The following is a 26,307-nucleotide window of genomic DNA, read 5'->3' on the forward strand; positions in this document are numbered from 1 at the left end:
CATGTAAGCATCTGAAATAGATTTTCCTCAGAATATGAATTAAGAAGTTAGTGCTTGGGACCCTAATCACTTTATTACCAACATTTGTCATATGAAAAATATTTTTCAAAGTTCTGTCATCAAAAGTGGTATTCTCCAATAGCAAGATAGGGTTCTGTTCACAGGTTGTTTCCTATTGGCTCTCACTTGTGGGTGGAGCTACTAATTTCTTCATCTTATCCTGTGGCTCCACCCCCATTCCATGCAAATGAGGCAATGCTCTGGTGGTAACATGTGATTGATCACATGGTTGATGACATCATCTCCCCACCCCCTTCTCATGATGTCATCACCAACTCCCTCAAACTCTCACGAGAGTTTATACAGATGCTCCTTTAAGTGATAGACCACTGAAGCTAAGTATATTAGTAAGAATAGAGGTGTATTTTTTTTTTCTTCTTGAGAGGTGGGTAAGAAACAGGTGGTTTCTTCTCACTACCATTTTTGGACCTCTCATTCAGCTTTAGTTCAGGGGCCCAAGGTGATCTGTTTGGAAGAACCAAGGTGTCCCAATACAATCTTTCTTCCTATTGGCTGACTTAACTGGCATGCAAATGAGGCCCTACGTCATTTCCTGAGGTAAATCGAGCGCCATTTTCTCTTTCAGGCTGTGGAGGGAGGAGGGGACACAGTATTGCTGTTAGGGATGGATTTGTGTTGAGGCACCGAGGGGGTCCCTGCCTGCACAGGGGAGGCGTGGGGCGTTGACGCCGAGGGTCCCGCCCGCACTGGAGTTCCTGCACAGCCCCCCGGCATTAGGTCGGGTGGAAGAAGAAGAGCCCCTCTGCAGGAGGGGAGGGGAAAGGAGGGGAGGACAGGGAGACGAAGAGGGGAGGCGTCTGGATGGTATTGTGAGGAGCGGAGGAGGAGGAGCGGCTACGGCGGCGGGAGGAGGAGGAGGAGGAGGAGGAGGAGGAGGAGGAAAAGAGCTCCCTCTTCAGCGCTGAGCGGTAGGTACAGTGTGGTCGCCAGCAGCATCCCGCAGTAGCGTCCGCTGACCCGGCTGCACTGAGAGGAAAGAAAAGCCGCGCTCCGCACACTCAATCAGTCAGACGCGCCGTCTGAGGGCGCGCGCGCTGCTATCGCTAGGAGGCCCGTCTGCACCGCCTTCCCGACCTCCTCGACGGAGGGGGCGGGGAGGCGGGCCGGGCGGGCGCGTCCCGGGCCGGGGTGGGACCGGGGACCATCTGACGGACGGTAGTGGGCGCGAGCCGTCTGCCCCGAGCTGGGACCTCTTGTGCCCGTAAATTGCCTTCTAGTTAGTGAGAAGTTTATGTTTGCTGCATTTTCCCGCGCCCCCGCCTCCTACCCCGCTCCACTTCTCTCCCGGGGCCAGAGGCAACCGCATTGTGACCTCACGGCCGGGGAATCTGGGGGACGTTCTTCGGGCTGCTCGCCGGCTGCGCGCAGCTTTGGGGCCCCGGGGCTCAAGAACGTTCCGTTCTCCTCGGTGCCCTTAACCCCTCGTGTCCGGCCTGGGGGAAGTCACGTGGGCTAGGGAGGCGTTGTAACGGGGAAAGGGGAGACGGGAAAAACGATGTCCGGGATCACCTGGGCTCCGGATCCTTCCCCCAGCCCGGTGCATTTGGCCCTTCTCCTTCCTCGGTCTTCCTAGCTTCCTTGCCCTCGGGGAGCCGGCTTTGCGGACTCGGCGAGCTAAGAACCCAAATAATAACAATCCTGCTTAGAGCCTTGGGCGATAGCTAGCTATAGAGAATTCGGTGGATCCCCAGAAGACTCCGAGGACTCGAGGTTCTAAAGACTCCTTTCCTGTTTTTTAATTGATTAAATGTGTTTACTTTTTATTTTCTTTCCTCCCCCACGGAGAAAAGTTAACTTTGAAGTTTTTATGATTATGAACTTATAAATAGTTCACTTTATTTTCTAGAGCGAATACCAAATCGCACTTGTTATGTAAATATTAAATGACTTTTAAAGTCTCACTTCCCACTTTTCCTAAGTGCACAGAATGCTTTCTTTTGTTTACATCTCTTACTATATTTTAAAACATGTTCTGAGATTTAAAAAAAAAAAAAACTAAGTTTCAGATAAAAGCCCAAGAAATGTAATTACATTAGAAATTGAAATCTAAATGTCCACATTTAGTTTGGAGTATTCACTTGCGTATAAACGACAAAATTATTTCAACTTAACACTTTTATTGATGCTTTTTACTTCAAAACTGAATATTAATGTTTTTAACTTTGCCACTACTTTAAATTCTGAACTAAGAGAATAATGCTGTTATTCTTTGCCTTATTTATAGAAGTCAAGTTCTGTGTCATAATTCATTTAAACATTTTCAGGGGATGTTTGGAAATCTTGTTAGTAGTTTTTCCAAAATCTCAGTAGAAAAAATTGACATCGGCTTTTCCCACTATAATATGCGAAACTGATTAATCTGAACACAGTTGGGCAGTTCTCCCTTAAAAGTTTTTTAAACTATTGAAAAAACTCGTCACATTTAAGGTTTTTTTCTTGCTTGGACAGTTTTGTGGCAGTGTGACTACAGAGATAGTTATGTTGCACTTTTAAGTTTTACAAAGTACTTTTCCCTTGTACACTGTGTAGTGCAAGTCATTTTCTTCCTATCTAAAAATACAAAATTCAGGCTCTGCTAGGTAGGTTAATGACTTGACAGCTGTGGGATCATAAGGTATAAAGCTGGAAAGTAAAGTTTTTTTTTTTTTTCCAGGAAATCTCCTTATATTACAGATGAAGAAACTGCTGCCAAAGTCCCACAGAATAAAGGCTGTTATTCAGTTTTGTGTACCTTGTAGGGACTGGCCTATATATTTCCCTTTGGTGAAGGTTGGAGGTCATTGTAAGGGAAATTCTTGGTCACTTACATATGTTGAACTAGATGACCTCATATTGCCTTACAGTTCTTCAATTCCATGGGTAGTAAAAGTTCTCAACACTTATAAATAATATGAATCGTTTTAGATTGTTTTACGAAATCATTTTCTTCTAAAGTGGCCTTTCAAGGCTTCATGCATTCTAAAAGGTCTAGAAAGCACCTCTAAAAGTTATGTTCATCTTTTAATTGTTGGGAAAAGGTATTTGATTTTTGCTAATATTGTTAGTGCTCGTATCAGAAATTACAGGTTTGGTTGTCATTTATATGAGAATAAATAATAACAAATTTACCAAGGGGGAGTTACCAGAGTGATTTGTTTTTTTGTCAACTCATGAAATTTGAATGAACAATGAATAGATTTTCACTTCTTATAGAGGACATTGGATAGAAAACCACTGTCTTAATATCCTGTATGATTAGTGCCTGAAAATAATAGAAGTTGAGCTAGGGATTCCTTAATGTTGTGATTTTTTAGTATGATAATTCCAATTTGACTCCTGTTATATTTTTCCTCTCTTGTTTTTCTAAAAGCAAATTAGGATGCTGAAGTCTAGAAATGCTTAATACTAAATATTAAGATTGAATTAAGAACTAGGAAGTTTCAAAGAATTGAACAAGTCTTCTGGTTTCCAGTCCAGTACTTATTTTTCCATTTCAGCACAATACTTGCTTAATGATTCATCAGTTTAATTATTGAAATCATTATAATTCAATTTTCTTTTTTTTTAAAGTGCTGTATTCTTTCACATTGAGATAAAGACTAGAATTAGATTTTAAGCATCCTTAGGGTCTGCTAAGAACAGGTCTCTTCCTCTGTGTTGCTTATTTTCCATTCATTTGGACCACTGTATATCTGATAATTTGCCTTTTATTAGCTCAGTTGTTAGGGTAGTTCAGAGGTTTTATGCTCGAGGTCAGGAGATTGTGATGTTTTTTTTGTTTTTTTGTTTTTTGGGGGTTTTTTTGTCATGAATCAATTTGGCAAATGTGCAAGATGACAAAAGGGAAGAAACAAGAATTTGGAGCCTAGCAGTTTGGTACTGTTAGTAAGACCTTGTTCGTTTCCATGCTTTAATTCAAAAGATACCATGTTATAGGACAATCTACCAATCATCATAATAATGAACCTGCGTCATCATGTAAAGATTACATTGTTTTTTATATATGCTTTTTTAAGAAAGAAAATTATGAAATATATTTTAGAAAGATTTGATCGATAGGCTAAATTGATGTTTTAATGCTTTAGAAAGGATAAGTATTTGTATTCAGAAAATTTAATTATGATATGTGCTTTTGCTCTTAAGCTGATAAGAAAAATGAGCAGTTGAAGTATGTCTTAAAACCCAGGAAGCACTGCTCAGGTGTGAGAATGTAATGATATAAACATTCCAGCAACAAAATTGCCAGGTCATATATTAATGAGTGCTTGAATCTGGGTTGATATGAACATATAATGTTTTGGCTTTTTCATAGTGCCAGTAAAACATTTCTTCCCTCTTTAACCCACTGCAATCCCAAAACCCATTTGCCTTATTATTAGCAGTAATTTAAGATATAGATAACAATTGGAATATATGAACATAAGGGTATGGTTGGAAACTCTTGTAGCTAGTGCCTTGTGAAAGCTATCTGATTTTTTAGCCATAGCTGTAAGACATTTTTATTTATTTATAACCTTGATCAAGTCACCTTACCTTTATGGAATCTGTATAAAATGAAAAGTTTAAAGTATATATTTCCAAAATGAGATAATATTTCTAACTTTGTGTAAAGTTTTGTGTAAATCTTAAAAGTGCTTTATAAATGGTAGATATTGTTATTTCCTCATTTCTTTGTGTTTTTGGTTTTTGCAAAAGAAACTACATTTTGGTTTTTCTGATGTTGTTAGTATTCATTGCTCTTAAGTAAACTGACAGTTTGAAAAATGTAAGAAAAATAATCAATATTTAAATATTATTATTCTCCAAATTCGTGGGAAATGCTAGATAAAATTAAGTAAAATGTTTGAGCAAAGTTCTTCAAAATTATTCAAAATATGTAGTTTTATATTTCAGTTTATTTGTAAAGACTCTTCACAATTTTTATATAGCCAGATAAGCATCTTTTATTATTTGTGTGATCCTGAGCAAGTCATTTAACTCATCTATCTCAGTTTCTTCATCTGTAAAATGGGGATAATCATAGCACCTGTCTCTCAGAGTTATTTGTGAGGATCCAGTTTTGATATGTAAAATACTTTGTAAACTTTAAAATGTCACCTTTTTTTTTTTTTTTTTTTTTTTTTGGCTCAGCCAATTGGGGTTAAGTGACTTGCCCAGAGTCACACAGTTAGGACTTGTGTTAAGTGTCAAATCTGTTTGAATTCAGGTCCTCCTGACTTCAGCATAGGTGCTCTATCCACTGTGCCACGTGACTACCCCTAAATGTAACTGTTAGGAAAACTTGTAAACTTTTAAACTCTTATCACGTTAGTCTATTCCTCATATAAACCTATGTCATTTAAAATTTGTTAATAGCTGTATTATACTTGGTAGAATAGATATTTCCTGAAAAGTTGAATTGAATTTCTACTAATGAATTTGTATATAGTTTTAACCTTACATTTATATAGTCTTAAAAGAGTTTTCAAGCATATTATCTCTTGAACCTCATACCAACCTGTGAAGGAGGTAGGACAGTTGCTCTGTTTTGTCAGATGAAGAAACAAGTACAAAAACAAAATAACTTGCCCAAGTCCATCCAGCTAAGTAATAAAGGGCAATACTGAGCCTAAGTTCTAGGTCTTTTCACTGTCTTATTAAACTTTCAGTCAGCAAGCATTTATTAAAGGCAACATGTACACATATAAGTATATTATTTATATATATATATATATATACACACACACACACACACACACACACACACACACACAAAGTAATTTGGTAGGAGTTGTGGAACATTACTGAAATGTTGGGGAATTTAAAAAACTGTATGAAGAATGTGACGTTTGACCTGGGCTTTAAGGAAAAGATCAAATGAGATTTTTAAAGTGTTTAGCATGTAGTGCCTAGAATGTAGGAGGTGATACTTAAATGTGTATTCCTTTCCCTTTTCCGTGAGAGGTTGAGATTATGGAATGCATTCTAGACTTGGGAAACAAACTGAAGTATTACAGACTAGAGATAAAGAATAGTAAGAAGAACATTTTAGATGGAAGGTAGACAACATGAAGTAAAATAAAATGCTATAATGCTAAAAGGGTAGATTGGAGCCAGATTGTAAGTGTTGTATATTCCAAACGGGATTCTATATTTGATTTGGAAGGTATTTGAGAGCCGCTGGAGTTTATTGAGCACAAGAATGATGTGGTCAGACCTATCCTTTAAATTTTGCCACCTGAATAGAGAACAAATTGAAGAAGGAAGAGAAGACCAGTTAGGAAGTTATTTTAATAGTCATCATTTATTAACATAGCATACATAGTGGTTTGTATGCTAGACACTGTGTTAAGCATTGGGGATACTAAAAAAACATAAAAGATAGTTCCTGCTCTCAAGAAGCTCACAATCTAATGGGAAGACAACATCTTGCTATTATGAATAAGCAAGTAATATAGATTAAGTTAAAAATCATCAGAAGGAAGAAAGTAGAATTGAGAGGGATCAGTGAAGGCTTCCTGTGGGAGGTGGTATTTTAACTGGTAGTTGAGGAAAGCAGAAGACAGATGAAGAGAGAGAACATTCAGGCATGGAGGACAACCAAAAGTTGGGAGTTAGGAACAGGAAGGCATTGTCATTATATTACAGAGTGTGGGACTGGGGGGTTGGAAGGAAGTGAGTAACGTAAGGTATAGAGAGACTAGAAAGGAATGAGGAGGCAAGTTACAAATTACTTGAACACCAAACTTTTTTTGTTGTTGTTTGGTCTTGAAAGTGATGGAGATTATTGAGTAGGGGAAGGGTAATATGGTCAGATATGTGTAAAGAGATTACTTTGACAGTTGAAGATAAATAATTATCTGGAATGGGAAAGAGAGGGATACCAATTAGCTATTGCATAGTTCAGGTTTGAAATACTGGGGGCCTGTACCAGAGTGTTCAGAAGAGAGATGTATATGAAAGATAGAAATAAATATAAAATCAACAGATATGAGAGCCAGAAATAAGGTAGTGGTGGTGCAAGTGGAAAAGAGACAGGTAGAGGAAAATTTTGTAAGCAATAGCTTTTATAAAGAGAAGTGTTAAGCAATTGATGATGCCTTGGAGATTGGGAACTATGGGTACATAGAAAGATAAATGTGCTTTTGACAGAAATAAAGAAATTCTTGGAGAAAGATAATTTATTTTTTCCAACATGTTGAGTATGATGTCTGTAGGACATCCAGATTTGAAAAGTTTAGTAGGTAATTGGTGTTTTCATACCAAAAAGTATATAAATATAGTTATACTTATTTAATTAAGTCACTAAGATGGATAGGTGAGAATTATACTGAAGAGAGGAATTTTGGCAAAAAAGGGACACAATATGGATGATGATCAGAGGAGACTAAGAAGGCAACAATGAGAACCGACTTAAAGTTGTCATACTGCAGAGTTTTGCTCTGGTTGTTAGTGATCATTGATAACTTTGGATGGAACTTCTTTAGTTGACTAAAATAAGAACTCAAATTGACAGGAGTTAAGAAGCTAAAGCTAGTAAGAGAGTAACGGAATTGAAAAAAAAAAAAGTGAATTTTTTGCAAAAGGAAAGAGAACAAGAGGATTATAGTTTGAGGGGACAGTGGTGTCAACTGAGGATTTTGACTTATGTTCTTAATGAAAGTTGGTCTCTGTTTTTAAAAATTATCATATTTCTTGAGGTCTGTTTACTTCATATACATAGCTTCTATATCTTTCCCAAGGAACTGTCCCTGGAAGCAGACTAAAAAGAGAGGAAATAAAAATTAAGCAAAATAACCAGCGCATCAACAATTTGAATAATGTAACACTTAGCAATTCTCAAACTTTTTGGTTTCAGGACCCTTTTTTCTCTGCAAAATTATTGTTTTTATAAATTATATTGTAAGGGCATTCTAGTAAATGTTTACCATCTAGCTAGCCTCTTGAGGAGAGACAATCTTATGGCCAACACAAATTTTGTTTGTTTGTTAATTTTCTAATAGTATTTTATTTTTCCAAATACATGCAAAGATAACTTTCAACATTCACCTCTGCAAAATCCTGTGTTCCAAATTCTTCTCATCTCTACTTCCTCTTACCCAAGACAGTAAGCAATCCTGATATAGATTAAACACGTGCAATTCTTCCAAACATTGCCACATTCATTATGCTATACAAGAAAAATCAGGTCAGAGGGGGGAAAAGAAAAAACATGAGAGGGGGAAAAATCAAACAACAGTATGGTGAAAATACTGTGCTATGATCCACATTCGATCTCCATAGTTATCTTTCTGAGTGTCATTAACACCAACAAGATTCACAACAATATTATGCAACTGTCAATTCTGAAGAACGGGACTCTTTCCAACAATGAGATGATTGAGGCCGGTTGCAGTGGTCTTGTGATAGAGTATCATCCGAGAGAGAGGACTGTGGGAACTGAGGGTGAATCACAACATAGCATTTTCACTCTTTTTGTTGTGATTTGCTTGAATTTTCTTTTTTCTTCCTTTTTTTTTTCTTTTTACTTTTTAATCTGGTTTTTCTTGTGTAGCAAGATAATTGTATAAATATGTATGCCTATATTGGATTTAACATTTTTTACCGTGTTTAACATGCGATTTGAGGTGGGGGGAAGGGGAAAATTGGAACACAAGGTTTTTCAAGGGTCAGTGTCAAAAAATTATCTGTGCATATGTTTTGAAAATAAAAAACTTCAGGGGCAGCTAGATGGAGCAGTGGATAGAGCACTAGCCCTGAATTTGGGAGCACTTGAATTCAAATTTGGTCTCAGATATTTAACACTTCATAGCTGTGTGTCCCTGGGCAATTCACTTACCCCCAATTGCCACAGCAAAAAAAAAAAGAAAGAGAGAGAGCAGAGAGCCAAGTCCCATCAATTGATGATCCCATAATCTTGTAACTACTGTGTCCAGTGTTAATGTTCTCTTGATTCTGCTTGCTTCAGTTAGCATCAATTCATGTAAGTCTTTGCAGGCTTTTCTGAAATTAGCCTGTTCATTATTTCTGACCGAACAATAATATTCCATATCTTTCATACACCATAAATGATGGGCATCCACTCAGTTTCTAGTTCCTTGCCCCTACACAAAGGGCTGCTACAAACATTTTTGCACAAGTGAGTCCTTTTCCCTTTTTTATGATTTCTGTGGGATATAGGCCCTGTAGAGAAACTGCAGTATCAGTGGGTTTGCAGTTTTATTGCTCTTTGGGCATAGTTCCAAATTGGTCTTCAGAATGGTTGGATTAGTTCACAACTTTACCAACAGTGTATGTGTCCCAATTTTCCCACATCCCCTCCAACATTCATCATTATCTCTTTCTTGTCATCTTAGCTAATCTGAGAAGTGTGAAATGGTACCAGCTAACATTTTTTCTGATTGTGATTGTTTAGACAAAGCAATTGATCAAATCTTGACAGTTCTCTTGACTGATTTCTGAGATAAATTCTCACACTGAAAAGTTAATTTTGGTTCAGACTGACTCCAACATACTTCTGTTACATATATCAAATATTTAATATGTAATTTAAATAACAATCCAATTACATGTTAATATAAATAATTTTATAAAAATAACTATTTTCCCCAAAATAGTGAGATTTTACATTATTTTACATAATTTTGCAAATTTCTTTTAATGGCTAGCTTAATAGAACACAGCTAGATTCCCATATTCACTTATACATTCAGTCTGTTGAGAAATTATTTGAATTTATGTTTATGAAGAAAATCTAGCCTCATACACAGAAATTGGTTTTTAAAAAGAGGCATAATTTAAAAGGCACAAAATGTTCTAGTATTGATATGGAAATAATTTAAATTTCTAAGACTCTCTCCTCCTCTCCCATCCCCCTCCCTCCCCAAATGGTTTGAGGGTAGGCCTCAGGATTCAGTCAAACTTTGAGAACTTCTGATACATGCAATGTTCCACAGTTGTAGTCCTTACCTCTGCAATGAAGAAAGGGATTTTAGTTTAACAATTCTTCAAAAAGTCATAAATTTTGGTTTTTGCTCTTATAATTATTGTGTATTGGTGTTTTGGTTCAGAAGTAATTCCCATGACTTCCTAAATTACTTATTCATAATTTCCTATGTATTTGTAAACCATTTGCCACATGTTTATTCATTCTTTATTCAATGGGTATCTACTTTGCTATCAGTGTTTTGTACTACAAAAAGTTCTATGAATATTTTGTTTCTGAGTCAAGAATATGGTTTTTAAAGTATATGATTCTAAATTGTCTGGTTCGGTTGGACCACTTCATAGCTTAACAGGGTACTTATATGCCTGCAATCTGATATAATTTTTAAAATAAAACTTAAATATAGACATTTAAAAAAACTTTTAAATATAGTTTTTTTTGCTTCAGGAAAGACAAAGTACAGCTATTATAACAAAATGTTTATTATACTATTTATCCAGAGTTCATCCGTATTGGAGAATGATTGTAAAAAGCATTACCTTTCATTCTTGTGTAATTACTTTATTACTCCTTTCATGTACTTTGTTAATGATTACTTAACGCATCTTTCCTACTTATAACTTTTGATATTATGGCCACAAAGAGAAATTTTTCTTATTTATCTTTTGAGAAGTACAGATCCCAATAAGCAAGTGTTAAAATGTTTTAAAATTTTAATTGCAGAGAAATACAACCTCTTAATGATATGTATTTATCATATTCTTTTTTTTTTTTCTTTTTCTTTTTCTTTAGGAAAGTCACAATGTTTCAAAATCCTGTTGAAAATCTTGACAATATTAGGAAGGTTCGAAAAAAAGTGAAAGGCATTCTTTTGGATATTGGCCTTGATAGCTGCAAGGAATTATTGAAGGTAAGAGGGAACTAGTAATAACTACAGGTTGTTAAACCAAAATTACTTAAATCTTGTCACACTAAATTTAAGTTTCAAAATTAGGGAATTTAATTTTATTGATATTTTCCTTAAGAGGAAAAAACTACTTAATTTTGTTTTTTAAGATTCAAAATAACTCAGGCATGTTTAGGGAATTTATGGTTTCTGACATGTGTAATACACATCTTCATATAAGAATTTGAAACGATGTGAAATAAACAGATATCTTAAATTTAGTTTCTTAGTATAAAGTCTTACTATATATATATATATATATATATATATATATAGTTTTATTTCTTTACATATAGTCAACTAAGGAAAGTTTGACTTAGCCTGCTACTTGTCTTGGTTATTGCAGTGAGTTCTTTGTGAAGTAGTTTTGCATATTTATAGCCATAAATGATAATAAAAATATCATTTCTTAAATAATTAAGTGTTTTTTTAAGTGATGTGAACTTAACTTTATGAAGATAGGGACTTTTGAATGCAGGGAAGTAAATATAATTCTTAAATGTCCAATTAATAGTAATTACTTATGGGAAGTTTATGTATTTTAATTGATTTTATAAAATATTCTGTTAAACTCTCAAAAAAATAGTAATTACTTTAAATCATTAGCACTTTAAGGATTTGTGATTTCATAAGTGTGTGATTACTTCACATAAATGATATTTAATTTTTATCTGATAACTAATTTTCTGTTGGTCCAATTTTCCAAGCATAGTTGATAAAAATATAGAAACAATAAGTAGTTGATATCTTTAAACCAGCTTGGCTGCTTACATTTCCAAATCTTCATTTCATTTCTGTCAGTTATGTTTTGAAGCTCAATTTTTATTATTGAATGCTGTTGATATTGCTTATACTTTTGGATATTGTAAACTAACAAAATTCTCCTGCACCCATATACTAAGTTCCTATCTATAATCTAAGGAATGGAGGATCAGTTTCTAGGTTTCTGTTAACAAGGAGAAAAACCTTTGTAAAGATAGTACTATGTTGATTATTAGAGTAGTTAGAGATGTTTAGAAGTAGTAGTGAAATGGGTCATTATTGAATTTCTTTAATATGTCTAAGTCTTTTTTTTTTAAACCCACTTGTGAGTTGTTTATGTTTTATTCATGAACAGCCTTATAACAGTTGCCTATTTGATCTTCAGATAGAAATAAATGGAATGTTTCTTGGCAAATAAGGTAGAGAAGTAGCTCATATAAAGATAATCACTAAGAGGAGAAGATTGTTGTTTTTATGGATACATATGCATATATGTGTGTGTTATACCTGTATGCATGTTATATAGTGTTCTCAGGGGCTATACAACTGAATTGTTACAAGCTAACAACATGAAATAATTTTTACCGTACCTGGTTTCAATAGTTGGATGAATTTGTAATCTCATTGTAATTTCTATCAGTACAGATTATAATCTATCCACAACTTTTTATTCTGTGAGACTTTTTATTTTTACTATATCTTTTCATGCATTCTTCATCATAAGCCATTTAGGGGAGAAAGGAGCCTTCAAATATATTAATATTTCTTTGCTTCCAATTGAAAGCAAGTGACTGGCTTTCCATTAATCATTGCTACATGTTTTTGCCACATGATGGGCCAACTTTATTGTCCAATTGTGCCTTTATTTTTTTTCATCATAGTCTTTATGCTATTTTTCTTTCATTTTTTATTGATGATATATTTCAGTAAAATACAGAACTTGAAGTTAGGAGACACCTAGATGCTTATCTAGCAAGGGTGATTCCATTATCATGAAGGTGGTTTCACCAAGAAGATACTTATTCCTTACATTCTGGATGGGCTGATTCTTATTTCCTCAAAGGCAGGAAACTCTTGATTATTTAATTTGTAACAATGGAGAACTGCCATGTTCACGCTCTCCCTTGATAAAAAAAAGCAAAACCCAAAAGAGAAAAGAGACCTACGTTTGAATTCTGGCATTGTGAGTATGGACAAATCACTAAAGTTTTCATATTAGTAAAATAAGAGTTACCTCATAGATTTTGCTATTGTTTGGGGGATCAACTGAGATAATTCTGCAAAATAATTTACAAATCTTAAAATGTTACAGAAATATCCGTTGGTTTTTCTTACTGATTTTTGGCTATTTTAGCATTCAAATAGCATCACTGCCAAGTAGTATCACTTCCTGAAGAATAAGAAGAAATTCAGTAGCTTGTATAAAAATATTTTTTCAAAAGTATAGTTTTGTTTGTTTTTTTATATATAGAATGCTTCATGAATTTGTGGGTCATCTTTGCAAAGGGGCTGTGCTAATCTTCGGCTCATCTGTCGAAACGAGCACTACCATTATAATTTTTTAATTTAAATTAGTTTTGTAGTTTGGAACTGATCCTGTGTTTTTGCAAGCTTCACTAAACCCATAAAAGCTCTACAAAGAATTACCAAGCTTGAAATGCTTTAAGTATGGGTTTAGCAATGAATTATGTATGTTTATCATCCAAAAATCATAACATTTAAAGCTAGAAAGGAGCTTAGGATTCATTTAGCTTAAACCTTATTTTTACAGATGAGAAAACTGAGGTTTAGAGGTCATAGTGGTCCAAGATCTTGTAAGCAATAAATGGCAAAGCCATGATTTATAGTCATATTTTCAAGATTTTTAATCCATTGTTCCTTTTACTATTGTCCTTTAACTTGGAGGGGGTTATCCCTAGAAATTGGTCCTCAGTCTTTCTTTTTGTTTTGTTTTTTTGTTTTTGAGTTTCTCCCCTGAGGTGTAGAAAGGCTATTATCATCTTGATCCCTGGGTGAACCAATTCCACTCTATACATTGTCCATTATTCTTGAATCCCTGCCTCCTTGACTTATCTATAGCTAGTTACACCTTTTTTTAAATCCCAAATTCCACCTTCCTTCACTCCTATTTATTCTTGAATGGAGAAAATCATGAAATGATTTTATTGATTGATGTAGCATCTGATAGGAACTTGGCCTTTGATGCGGTAAGATGATCATTCTAGGATCAGTGATGAAGCATGCTGTTTATATCCTAATAGAGAGTTGTGAAATAAGAAACTTATTTTTTGATACTGCCAGAGCGTAAATTTTCTTTTGCTTGACTAGTATTGGTTACAAGGGTTTTGTTTTTCTTTTTTTTTTCAATTGAGGATGAGATTTGGGAGGACATACAAGATTAGTGATGGTGTTGCTTAAAAGAGAGAGAGAGAGAGAGAGCGCGAGAAAGAGAGAGAGAGAGAGAGAGAGAAGCATCTGAAGCATTTTTAAAAATGCATCAGGATTAAGAGAAGAAAATTAAGACGAAAACATCAATAAGCAGAAGAGAGCTTTGAAAGTAATAGTGATTTTTAAAAAGGAGAATATAATAGAAATTTATGGTTTCACATAAGCTTTTTTATATTCTACTTTTTTTAAAAAATAATTTGGAACAATGTCAATTGTATTTAATGTGAGTTTTGTTATGCTTTAGTATTTTGTTCATGATTTTGTTGTGGACATGATGTTTATATTTCTTTTGGGTCTGCTTTTTTCACTCTAAGTTTAAATAAATCTCCCCAAAAATTTTTTGGTAATTCTTCATATTTGCCATTCCTCGTGGTACAGTTAGCTCAGAATATCAAAATGTCATGGTTGGAAGGAATCCTGGAAATCAATTAAACCAACCCATACTTGACTTTAGAAATAACATCTACAGAAAAATGCAGCAGTGACTATTCAACCTTTGCTTAAAGATCTCTAGTGAATGAGAACTTGCTACCTCTTGAGGCAGGCAATTTTAGTTTTTAATAGCTGTAAACATTTGGAAGTCTTAACAGCAAATCTGAATGTACTTCTCTGTAACGTTAATCTAGTTCTACCTTATGAAGAATGTGAAGTGTGGAGCAAACAAAACAAATCAAAACACTTTGTATCTGAGGGCTTTCAGATACTTGGAAACAACTATCATATCTTCTCTCCCCACCCCACTCCCTTAGGCTGCTATTTCCTTTAATGGGAACTTTGTGAACTATTTTCTGTTCTTTGCTCTCCTACCTCCTGTTTAAGTAGGGCATCTTTCCCATGTCTGGATTGGACATCATGCATCTCTGCTTGTTGGAATTGTTTTACTCCTTCAAGACTGAGTTCTAGTGCCATCTCTCCTATGAATCTTTTCCTCCTCCAGTTTCTTTTCTCTGTTGAACTGTTTCCATGTACTGATTACATTCTACCACCATTTACTTGTTGCTCTGTATTGACTTGATTTACCTTATTGCATTCATTAGGTATCCTGTTCTTAGTTCCCTGCTTTCTTGTTTGCATCATTTTGCTCAAGTCTTTCTGTGTTACTTTGAACTATTCGTATTTGGTTTATTCCCTAATACATAGAAATATTCCACTTTGGTGATATACCACGGTTCACTCAGTTATTTTCCAATTATTGGGCATGTATTTTGTTTGCACATCTTTCAGGAATACATTTTGTTTTGATACATCATTTCCCAATGAACAACTCCTCCCTCCATAGTGTCTTCTCATAAAAAACAGGTAAGCATAAAACTTTAACTTAGATTATGATTTATAGTACATATAATATTTGACTTTTAAATTTAGCATTTCTTAAAACACAGGAAGTATACTTTAACTTTCCTCATTTGGAATGAAGATTGGCCAATATATTTGACCTGAATTCACTTGTTTTTTAGAGATAACTTCATTGTGGTCATTGTGCATTTTAATATTCTTTATCCAGTTTGTAAAATATTACTATAGTTCTATGATTCTTGTTAGTAATTCCTGTTAGTAATGCTCCATTAAATTGGTATAGCACATTTTTTAAGCCATTTTCCAGTTAAAGATTATTAAAATTACTAATAATCTAGTATGATGTTTTGTGACTTTTTTTGTCATTAACTTTCTTGGGGTAAAACCCAGTAGTAAGGATCACCATTTGAACAGGTATGATTAACTTAATAATTTTTTTTTTTTTTAACCTTTACAACATCAATGTTCTATGCCTCCTCTCTGACATTGATTTATAATTTTGAATAATTTTTTTATGTTATCATTTATTTTGAAAATTGTTGGTATATGTTGACCATTTATTTATTATAGTTCTTGCTATGAATTTGTTTCAATTCTTTGTTGTATTAGAACTTTGCTGCAAAGATTCCTTTCCAATCCAGATCTTTTGATTTTAATTGCATTGATTTTGTTCATGCAGAAGATTTAAAATATCACTAAAATTATGATCTTGATCCTCTACTTAGGTACTAGTTTCTTCTCTATCCAAAGACGTAAAAGATTTGACCTTGTATTCTCTTGTAATTTTAAAATTTATTTAATTTAAAATTTTATGTAATTATTCTGTTTAATTAAATTAACTAAATTAAATTTAATTAATTAAAACTGTTTTCCATCAAATTGCTCTAAAGTTTTTTGAAGGATTTTTATTGAATGAAGAATCTTCTGGTAGATTCTGTTAATTTAGGTAGATATATTCTGTAATATTTTTTCGTAATCCTATTCAAATTTTTCTTTTATGATTTGAGATAGAGTTAAATCTGTGTGGCAATTAAAGTATCATATTGGCATAATTACATCAGGAAGATCTTACTGATTTTTTTTTTTTCTTTTTTGTTTCTCTGATGTTTGTTTTGTAATGGAGTTTAAGTCCTATGCAGGTAAAGTCTCAGACTTTTCATGTTTTTAAAATTTTGGTAATTTCTTTGAAATGAAATTTTTATCTTTCTGGTTTACTTTTTAGAAAGATGCAGAAGTGCTAGTAATTTTTGTGAAGATATTTTGTATCCTGCTATTTGACTGCCTCTATTAATTTTTAATTATTGTCCTCTTTTCCTAATGCAGTTATACTATCTTTTAAGGGAATAAAGGGTGGCACAAGAGAAGTGCTACTTAATTTCTTTTTTCTTGTCACTAGAATTTTAAGTATGATGTCAAATAATAGTGAAGACATCTGATTGTAAAATCTGAAATTGATGGATCCAGCAGCACTCCTCCATTGAAAATATGAACTCTTAGTTTTAGTTAAATATTTTTTAACCATATTCAGGAAAAGTTTTTTCATATTATGCTCTTCAGTATTTTTGTGAATGATATATTTTGTTTATCATTTGTTGTTGTTGATGAATATTTTCCTAATGTTGAAGCAATCTTACATATCTGTAGTATAAATAACTTGTTTTAATGAGTATTTTTCTATGTGTTGCTACTTTATTTGCTGTTTTTTGATAGTTTTATAGAAATAATTAATAATCTTCATCTAGTTTTTAATTCTTCCTTACTCTTGATTTTAGATTCATCTGCCTCATCAATGGAAATTGAAAGGGTGCTTGCATTATTGTGTAATTAATTAGATATTTAAATGTTTGATAGAATTTACATGTAAATTTTTCTGCTTCAAGAACTCATTGGTACTTGATATGTGGCTTGCTTGGTTTCTCTTTCCGAGTGTTGTTGTTTAGAGTCTATGTCCTCTTTATTTGTGTTGATAGCAATTTTGGTATTGACTATTTATCATGAAACACTGTGACATGTGCCACATTTTTTAAAAAACACCTGATAACTGGAATAAAGGACATAATCAAAAAAAAATTGTTATTGAAGTAATATAGACATTTTGTATGCCACATTTATATCCTTGAGATGTCAAGAAATGTTCCAAGAATCGTTCTTATAGTAGTACTTTGGGTGAATTTACTCTCTCACTCAAAATTAGAGGACTTGACAAATCTCATAGGTTTAATTATCATCTTCATGCAGATACTGTTAAACATACTTGTAGAACTCACTAGAGTTGTATATCAACTGTCTATTGGACATTTCAAACTGTATAGTCCATAGATATCTCAAACTTAAATGTCTGAAACAGAACTCACTATCTTCCTTCCTTCTCCCTAACTAACTTCCCTATTTCTGTCAAGTACACTAACATCCTTCTAGTTTACCTCAGTCCACAACCTCTGTTTCCTTGAACAGAAAGTTCAGCAAAGTGTGTTTGCATTTAATTATTTTCCAGGTTTTATTTTATTTTTTCAAGCTTTTCATGGGGAGTATTAAAGGCCTTACATCATCTACTTTCAGATTTCTAGATGCTCTTTCTGTTCCTCACAGTATTCTACCTGTTCAAATTCTCTTTTGCCTTAGCACTCTCTAAGCTTTTTTACTCCATGATTATCTTGGAAACCCCTGTTGTCTCATCCCTGTCTTTTTCTCATACCACCTGTGTGTTCGTTTCTTACTGAATGAAAATATAATTACTTATTAAGAAGCCTTGAGAGATGTAGCTTTGGCCTAGTCTAAAAATAAAACCTATGTCTACTATTAGATGTTGGTGAAGGATTTAAAGGGAAAAGATAAGATTAAAGATTGAGGGCACAGTCTTGTACCTTTTACTCTACTGTACTTGATGTGATCTATAAATTTAGTAAATCTTTAAAGGCTTAATATGTACAAGGCATTATGCTAATAAGAACAAAGAATGAGAGAAAATAAAAATGAACCCCTGCCTGAGAGCTTGATTCTACTTGATTTCTATCTCTATTTTTAATTTGGCCCTCATGATTAGATCCACAAATTATCATTGTGAAAACTTTCCATCTCTGGTTCACTGTACTCTTATAAACTTCTTATGAGCTTCTTGTATCCTAAATTGTGCTTTATATGTACAAATCCTGTTCACAAATGCTTTTTAATTATTGATCTGCACTTTATTCTGAAGGCCCTATTTACAAATCTCAGTGACTGAAAAACATTAACTAAGCTCTTCAGTTTCCAAGTTCAAAAATTTTTAATCTCCAGAAAGGTTTTCTAGGTTTCTTATGATATTGGGAGATGCTCTACCATGTGTGGAATATGAACTAAGAACAAAAACATACCTTCTTATCATAGCTGATCGACTTGTGGCAAGCTTGGGAGTTATCAAAAAATCAGGATTTATTTGTTTTTTCCTTTGGAGAAGGTTAAATGTCCTGCCTATAGGCAGAAGCTATTAAAAGGCTTTTCTGATTTTTCCCCCAATTAAATGTCACTACTTGCCCCCGTAATCTAATTAATAACTTCCTGTCAAATTCTCTGAAGAAAACACTTATTTTTTCATCACAGATCATAAAAGAATTTATCTCAAAAAAAATTTATATAGTAATGTTTTTGAAGGCATAATCCTGTCTTTCTTACCTTTACAGCTTTCATAGGGTTTTACTTGCTTATAGTAAGTAATAGAATAAACTTTTGTTGAGTGAATGGGATAATTTTGTATGTGATATAGGCACTTTGCATACTTGTGATGCCACATGAGTTTTGCAATAGTACAACCACGTTTCAGCATTTAGAATAAATATTCAATGAGATTTTCAGTTTATAGGCATCTCTTTATCCCATTTAATTTTTCTCTGGCAAACCCTATAGAACTTTAACATATTTAATCTGGCTAATTCTTTAGTATTGTGGCAAACATTTTCTTTATTTCAGTTCTTTTCAGTTTAGCAAGCATTTTATGACATTCCTACTAAGTATCATACATTAGTAAACATTGGATGTTCATAGACAAAGCAAAACATCCCCTCTTTTCAAATTTACATTATATTAAAGGGAGGAAAAACATGCAAATGAACTGTGGTAAGATCACAAATAATGAGAATTATCAAGCTTAACAAAACATTGTGGATTTTCCAGAATGCCTCCTTGCTCTCTCGCTCTCCATGTCTGTCCTGGAATGTAGTTTTGTGCTTTACATAGTTTTACTTCTGGACCAGTTGTAGGAAAGTGTTTTGATTTTTTTTTAATTGGAATATGTCTTTTTTTTTTTTAATTTACATTTTATTTTATTTAGTAGCCTTTTATTTACAGGTTATATGTATGGGTAACTTTACAGCATTGACAATTGCCAAACCTCTTGTTCCAATTTTTCCCCTCTTTCCCTCACCCTCTCCCCGAGATGGCAAGATGACCAGTAGATGTTAAATATATTAAAATATAAATTAGATACAAAATAAGTATACATGACCAAACCGTTATTTTGCTGTACGAAAAGAATCAGACTCTGAAATATTGTACAATTAGCCTGTGAAGAAAATCAAAAATGCAGGTGGACAAAAATATGGGGATTGGGAATTCAATGTAATGGTTCTTAGTCATCTCCCAGAGTTCTTTCGCTGGGCGTAGCTGATTCAGTTCATTACTGCTTCATTGGAAATGATTTGGTTGATCTCATTGCTGAGGATGGCCAAGTCCATCAGAATTGGTCATCATATAGTATTGTTTTTGAAGTATATAATGATCTCTTGGCCCTGCTTGTTTCACTCAGCATCAATTCATGTAAGTCTCTCCAGGCCTTTCTGAAATCTTTCTGTTGGTTGTTTCTTACGGAACAATAATATTCCATAATGTTCATATACCCAATTTATTCAGCCATTCTCCAACTGATGGGCATCCACTCATTTTCCAGTTTCTAGCCACTACAAAGAGGGCTGCCAACAAACGGAATATGTCTTTTATGAAAAGTCTGATGTCCTTGACAACTAGATTAGTCAAATTTACCTTGTATAAAGATCTCAGAATAAAGATAATTAGTTTTGAGCATCTTAAAAAAATTCTCTTAATTGTGTATGTAATCATATACATACATATGTCTCTTTATTCTGTATATTCTGGTATCTGTATGTTCTGTTCCCCGTAAAGGAGGAAAAGGCAAAACTGTGTTTTCTCTTTTTTTATACTTAGCAAAGTGCCTGGCTATACTTAGTATAGTAAATGACTAGTAAATGCTTGTTAGGAAAGTGTCCTAATTTTAAAGATAGGAGGATTGAGACTCAAAGAAGCAAAGTGACTTGCCCTTTAAATATATTGATGGTGAGATGGAGGAAACTATTCAAAAACAGCAGAATTGGTTCTCATTTTGTATTAATTTTATGAACAAGATAATGACAATGGGGATTAACAGAAAATTTGACATAATCATTAGTAATGGATTATATTATTTTTTATATATGGGGTGAAAAGGTTACATTGAAAAGCATTTTGATAAATCTTTGTTCTCGTGAAGATTGCAATCTCTCCAAACCATCTTATTCTGTGAGCCCATATTCTGTGTCTTGCCATAAATGCTCTGTGGACCTTTCTCAAGATCTCTTGATACTCTGGATACTGTTTTTGAGTTGTACTCCTTTGCTTTTGCTTCATGTTGGACCTTCTGTATTTTCTATTCACATTTCTTGGACAATCTCTTTTATACCATTTCTCTTTCACATTTCTTATTGTTGATGTGGTGTGTATAAAAAAAGATAGGTTTTAGGGTTCAGTAGATATCTGGGTTTTGATATTGTCTCTGACACTGATTATTTGACCATGGGAATGTGACTGAATTTCTCTAAGGATTTATTTCTCCTTTTGACAAATTCATATGTAATAATAACAGCTATGTCCCCTCGTGAGGATCAAGCTATAAGAAATAGGCAAAGGATTTGGCCACCCTATTTTTTTCCCCCACATCTTTCATCTTGTTCAGTGGAGTTGATATAGAAATTATCTTATGACACAATGCTGTCTGGCCTGCTTTTCTTTTATATTGAATGTTTTGCAGGCTATTGTACAGATGAATGAAGGATGTAACTGCTTGCTTTAGTTCAGGGGTCCTAAAACTTTTTAAATAAGGGGCCAGTTCACTGTCCCTCAGACTGTTGGAGGGTCAGACTATAGTAAAAACAAAAACTTTGTTTTATGGGCCTTTGAATAAAGAAATTTCATAGCCCTGAGTCAGGGGGATAAACGTCCTCAGCTGCCACATCTGGCCCTCAGGCCATAGTTTGAGGACCCCTGCCTAGTTGAATTAACCTATTACAGCCTTAGTATACCTGCATTAGCAGATGAGGTGTCAAGATATATATATATATTTCCCTATGATTTTGGTTTTCTTGCTGATTTCTGTTTTTAGGGGGTAGGGAGAAAATTGTTCCTTGAGTGTTGATGATTTGGTATGATCTATTAAAAATGTTTTTCCTGAGTTTTTTCTCTGTTGGTATTATGATTGAGCAATTGTGAGCAATCATTCAATTCCCGTATCATTTATTGATTGCTTTTTTTTTTTTTTTTTTAATATTGAGTTGCTTTGGGGGGAAGGGTATTTTTGGATCTGTATTATAGTATAGGAATTTGTTATGCATCCATAAAAGATAATGACCGTGTGATACATTATTCTGGACATCAGTTTAAATTTTCTTTTTTCTTCCACCAATAAGGAGGTAAGAAATATGGCAACTATTAAACATAAAAAGTCATGCAAAACATATCCACATTAGTCAAGATAGGAGAGGAAAAAGCACAAGAACAATTTTTTAAAATGCTTCAATTTGTTTGAGTCCAGTTCTCGTTTTAGAGGGAGATAACATTTTTCTATGAATTCTTTGGGATTATCATGGATCATTGTATTGATCAAAATAGTTAAATATCACAGTTGATTTTCTTTACTGTATATATATTTCCTAGTTCTGCTTACTTTACTTTGAGTTCATTTAAGTCTTCCTCAGTCTTCCTCAGTCTTTCTGAAACCATCTCCTTCATTTCTTATAGCATATAGCACAATAGAATTTCATCAGTCACATACCACTGCATTCAACCACATCCCAGTTGATGGGCACCACTCCAACTTCCAATTCTTTTTTTAAAATAGCTTTTTATTTTCAAAGTACATACAAAGATAGTATTTAACATTCCCCTTTGCAAAACCCTTTTGTTCCAAATTTTTCTCCCTCCCCATTTCCTCACCTACTACCTTCCTAGACAGCAAGTAATCCAATACAGTTTTAAACATGCAATTCTTCTAAATATTATCTCTATAGTTAGCATCCAAGAAAAATTGGATCAAAAGGGGGAAAGGGGATGATAGGAAAAAAAAACAAACAGGAACAACAAAGATGAAAATACTATGTTGTGGGCCACACTCAGTCCCCATAGTCCTCCCAATGCAGATGGCTCTCTCCATCACAAGTCTATTAGAACTGCCCTGGATCACATTGTTGAAAAGAGCCAAGTCCATCACAGTGGATCATCACATAATCTTTTTTTTACAGCTTTTTATTTTCAAAATATTTTTCAACATTGACCCTTGCAAAACCAATGCCAAATTTTCCCTTTCTTCTCTCCACCCCTTCCCCTAGATGGCAGGTAGTCCGATACATGTTAAATATGTTAAATTATCTGCTGCCCAAGAAAAATCAGATCTAAAAAGAAAAAGAAAAAAACCTGAGAAGGGATATAAAAATGTAAGCAAACAATAATAGAGTGAAAATGCTGGGTTGTGGTTCACACTCAGTTTCCATAGTCCTTTCTCTGGGTGTAGATGGCTCTCTTCATTACTGAACAATTGAAACTGGTTTGAATCATCTCACTGTTGAAGAGAGCCACATCCATCAGAATTGATCATCGTATAGTCTTGTTATTGCCATATATACTGATCTCCTGGTTCTGCTCATTTCACTTAGCATCAGTTCATGTAAGTCTCTCCAAGCCTCTCTGAAATCATCCTGTTGGTTGGTTCTTACAGAACAATAATATTCTATAACATTCATATACCATAACTTATTTAGCCATTCTCCAACTGATGGGTATCCATTCAGTTTTCAGTTTCTAGCCATTACAAAAAGGGCTGCCACAAACATTTTGGCTCATACAGGTCTCTTTCCCTTCTTTAAGATCTTTTTGGGATATAAGTCCAGTAGAAACACTGCTGGGTCAAAGGGTATATGCACAATTCGATAACTTTTCGAGCATAATTTCAAATTGCTCTCCAGAATGGTTGGCTCCGTTCACAGTTCCACCAACAATGTATCAGTGTCTCAGTTTTCCCACATCCCCTTTAACATTCATCATTATCTTTTTCTGTCATCTTAGCCAATCTGATAGGTGTGTAATGGTATCTCAGAGTTGTCATAATTTGTATTTCTCTAATCAATAGTGATTTGGAGTATCTTTTCATTTTTACAATGGAAATTGTTTTCCAGTTCTGCTCCTATTCATTTCACTCTGCATGATTTCATACAGATCTATCTAAAACAATCTGGTTCCCCATTTCTTACAGTATTGTAGTATTCCATTACATTAATATACTATACTTTAGCCATTCCCTAGTTGATAACTGTCCTTTTAGTTTTAACATATTCATTTCAGTCATTTTTTGTTAGAGATAGTTTTAGGATATTTTATCAATTTTTAAGTAACATATTGCATGTTCTTTAACATTTTTTCTTCATAACTGAAGGTCATCAATTTCAATATATATTTGTGTGACATTCTGAAGGGCTCTTGAGTTAAGTAGAACAGTTCTTCACTAAATATCCCTAAATACATGTGCTTTTTCAGTTATTCACCTTAATTTTTAATAACTACTTCTTTTCTTACTCATAGAAAGTTAGTTATATGTTATCATTGTACCCATTTCTAGAATCTTCTCTCACTCTTCATACCTTCTTCTTCCCAGTTCCAATTATCTGATTTGATGTGGTTTGATGAACCAGCTGTCAAGGCTTTTAAAAATTGTGTGTGAATTAGCCCAAGTTGAAGACCTCTATATGAATACAATATTGCTTTATATTATGAACCTAGAGTTCAAGTGTTTGTTTTTTTTTTTTTAATTTTTTAAAATCACAACAAAGACAACTAGACAGCTGTTTTTATTTTTTCAGTTTTTGAATTTATTTAACCTTTTTTTTTTTTTTCCCCTTTTTAAAGGACCTTAAAGATTATGATCCTGGAGAGAAATATTTTTACAATACATCTTGGGGAGATGTTTCCCCTTGGGAATCTTCAGGAAAAAGAAAGGTATGTATTATTAGTTGAGTTTAAAACTCTGTTTTAAAAGAGAAGGTTAGGAATACACTTATAAGCAAAGTTCTGAAGGGTACTTGATATATCCAGAATGTATTTTTGATGAATGAAGAGGTACTAAGTTTTTCCCAGAAAAGAAAAATGATAACATTTTTGGTATTTGGTAACATAGTAAGTATACTCCCACAAAAGTGTCCCAAAAGTTTTAATACAATTCTAAGCTATTAATCTTTTATTTTTAATATTAAGCTATTAAGATTTAGAATTGCACCAAGATTTTTAGGACACTGTATATTTGTTCTACATAAATTTTGATTACTGATCAATTGAAGGAGGACAATCGTCTGTAAGCTAAAATTTTAGAAATATCAGGTTGGACTACATTGTGTGATAATGGCACAATTTGTTAAATATTTGGTGGACAAATGGACAAAGATAGCAATTCTGGAAGTAACAAAACATTCAAATTATCTTAGTGTAAGGGAAAATTTCTTACCTCATTGAAAGCAGCTAACTTCTTAGAGATCTCAGGAAAGTAATGCAATGGACAAGTGAATTATGATGATAGTTCATCATATGATGAGAGGTATAATTTTTTAACTGGATTAAACTTTTATATTAGTGTACCATTGTAATTGGCCTCTACTTATTTTTTTTTAAGTTGATATTTTGTTCTTTGAGAATGCAGCTCAGATTTGTAATGAAAATCACAGAAAAATTGGAATACATTCTGAAATTTTTTTTAAATGAGGGATATAAATGATTTAGATCAGTTGTCTCGAACCATACCTTCCAAAGACAGTGCATTGATTGCAACATGATAATGCCCTGATGCTTTTGCCCTTTGTGTGTAGCATTAATATTTTAATTTTATTGTTAACTTTAATTTCATACTTTAACTATGTATGTTTTTGGTGGTTTTTTCTTTACTCTGTGGTGTTTCATATAAAGATTTTTTTTGAATACTTTATAGTTACAAATTTTTATTGTATATTCTCTTTTATTAACATGCCATGCTTTGGTCAGCTATTCCTCAATTCACCAAGTGCTCAGATTCCAAGATCTTCCAAGTCAAATCAACATATCATCACTGATAGTGGTGACTTGAGTTTGGAGATAGAAAATGGTAAATATAGAGAATTAGGGAAATCCAGTTTGAGGAACGAAGGAAGGGAAGGTAATATGAGAGTGGATAGAGCCACTAGACTTGAAAGTAGAAAAACCTGGATTACTTGATAATTTTTAGATGTGTAATTCTGAGAATTCATTTAACTGTTTGTAATAGACTTTGATAAAAAGCTAAATCTAAGGACCTATAGACCAAGACCACTTATGGATTATATAGAAAGTTCATCCTTCTGTATCCTATATACGTTTGTTGAGAAAAGGTTAGACAGAGCAAGGGTCACATAACACATCCTGGACATCATCTTGATTTTTATCTTGCAATAGAATTTTGATGACTCTGCAAGAGAGTGAGGCCAAAGACTTTAAACCTACATAACTCTGCATGGCTCAAATCTAGTTCATGCACAAGTCAATACATTACTTCTATGATGTCATTAGCTTCTCCAAG

At 33.7% G+C, this 26,307-nt stretch overlaps 1 protein-coding gene and 1 non-coding gene across 4 annotated transcripts in view; both read left to right on the forward strand.

Annotated features, from left to right (window-relative positions):
- The first annotated feature begins 359 nt into the window (after nucleotides 1-359).
- ADNP2 (ADNP homeobox 2) overlaps nucleotides 360-26,307 on the forward strand; it is a 31,948-nt gene continuing 6,000 nt past the window's right edge. The window contains exons 1-3 of one of the 3 annotated variants that reach the window (XM_023496307.2): nucleotides 360-618; nucleotides 10,778-10,895; nucleotides 24,636-24,725. In XM_023496307.2, coding sequence (XP_023352075.1) covers nucleotides 10,788-10,895; nucleotides 24,636-24,725 — 198 coding nt within the window. In that variant the 5' untranslated portion in view covers nucleotides 360-618; nucleotides 10,778-10,787. The other 2 variants (XM_003760121.4, XM_023496308.2) reach the window with 2 other exon arrangements.
- Nucleotides 12,655-12,817, forward strand: LOC111719092. Its single transcript, XR_002769381.1, has one exon. It is a non-coding gene; the product is annotated as a U1 spliceosomal RNA (small nuclear RNA).

The sequence above is a fragment of the Sarcophilus harrisii genome, chromosome 1, assembly GCF_902635505.1.
Source record: "Sarcophilus harrisii chromosome 1, mSarHar1.11, whole genome shotgun sequence".
Lineage (NCBI taxonomy): Eukaryota > Metazoa > Chordata > Mammalia > Dasyuromorphia > Dasyuridae > Sarcophilus > Sarcophilus harrisii.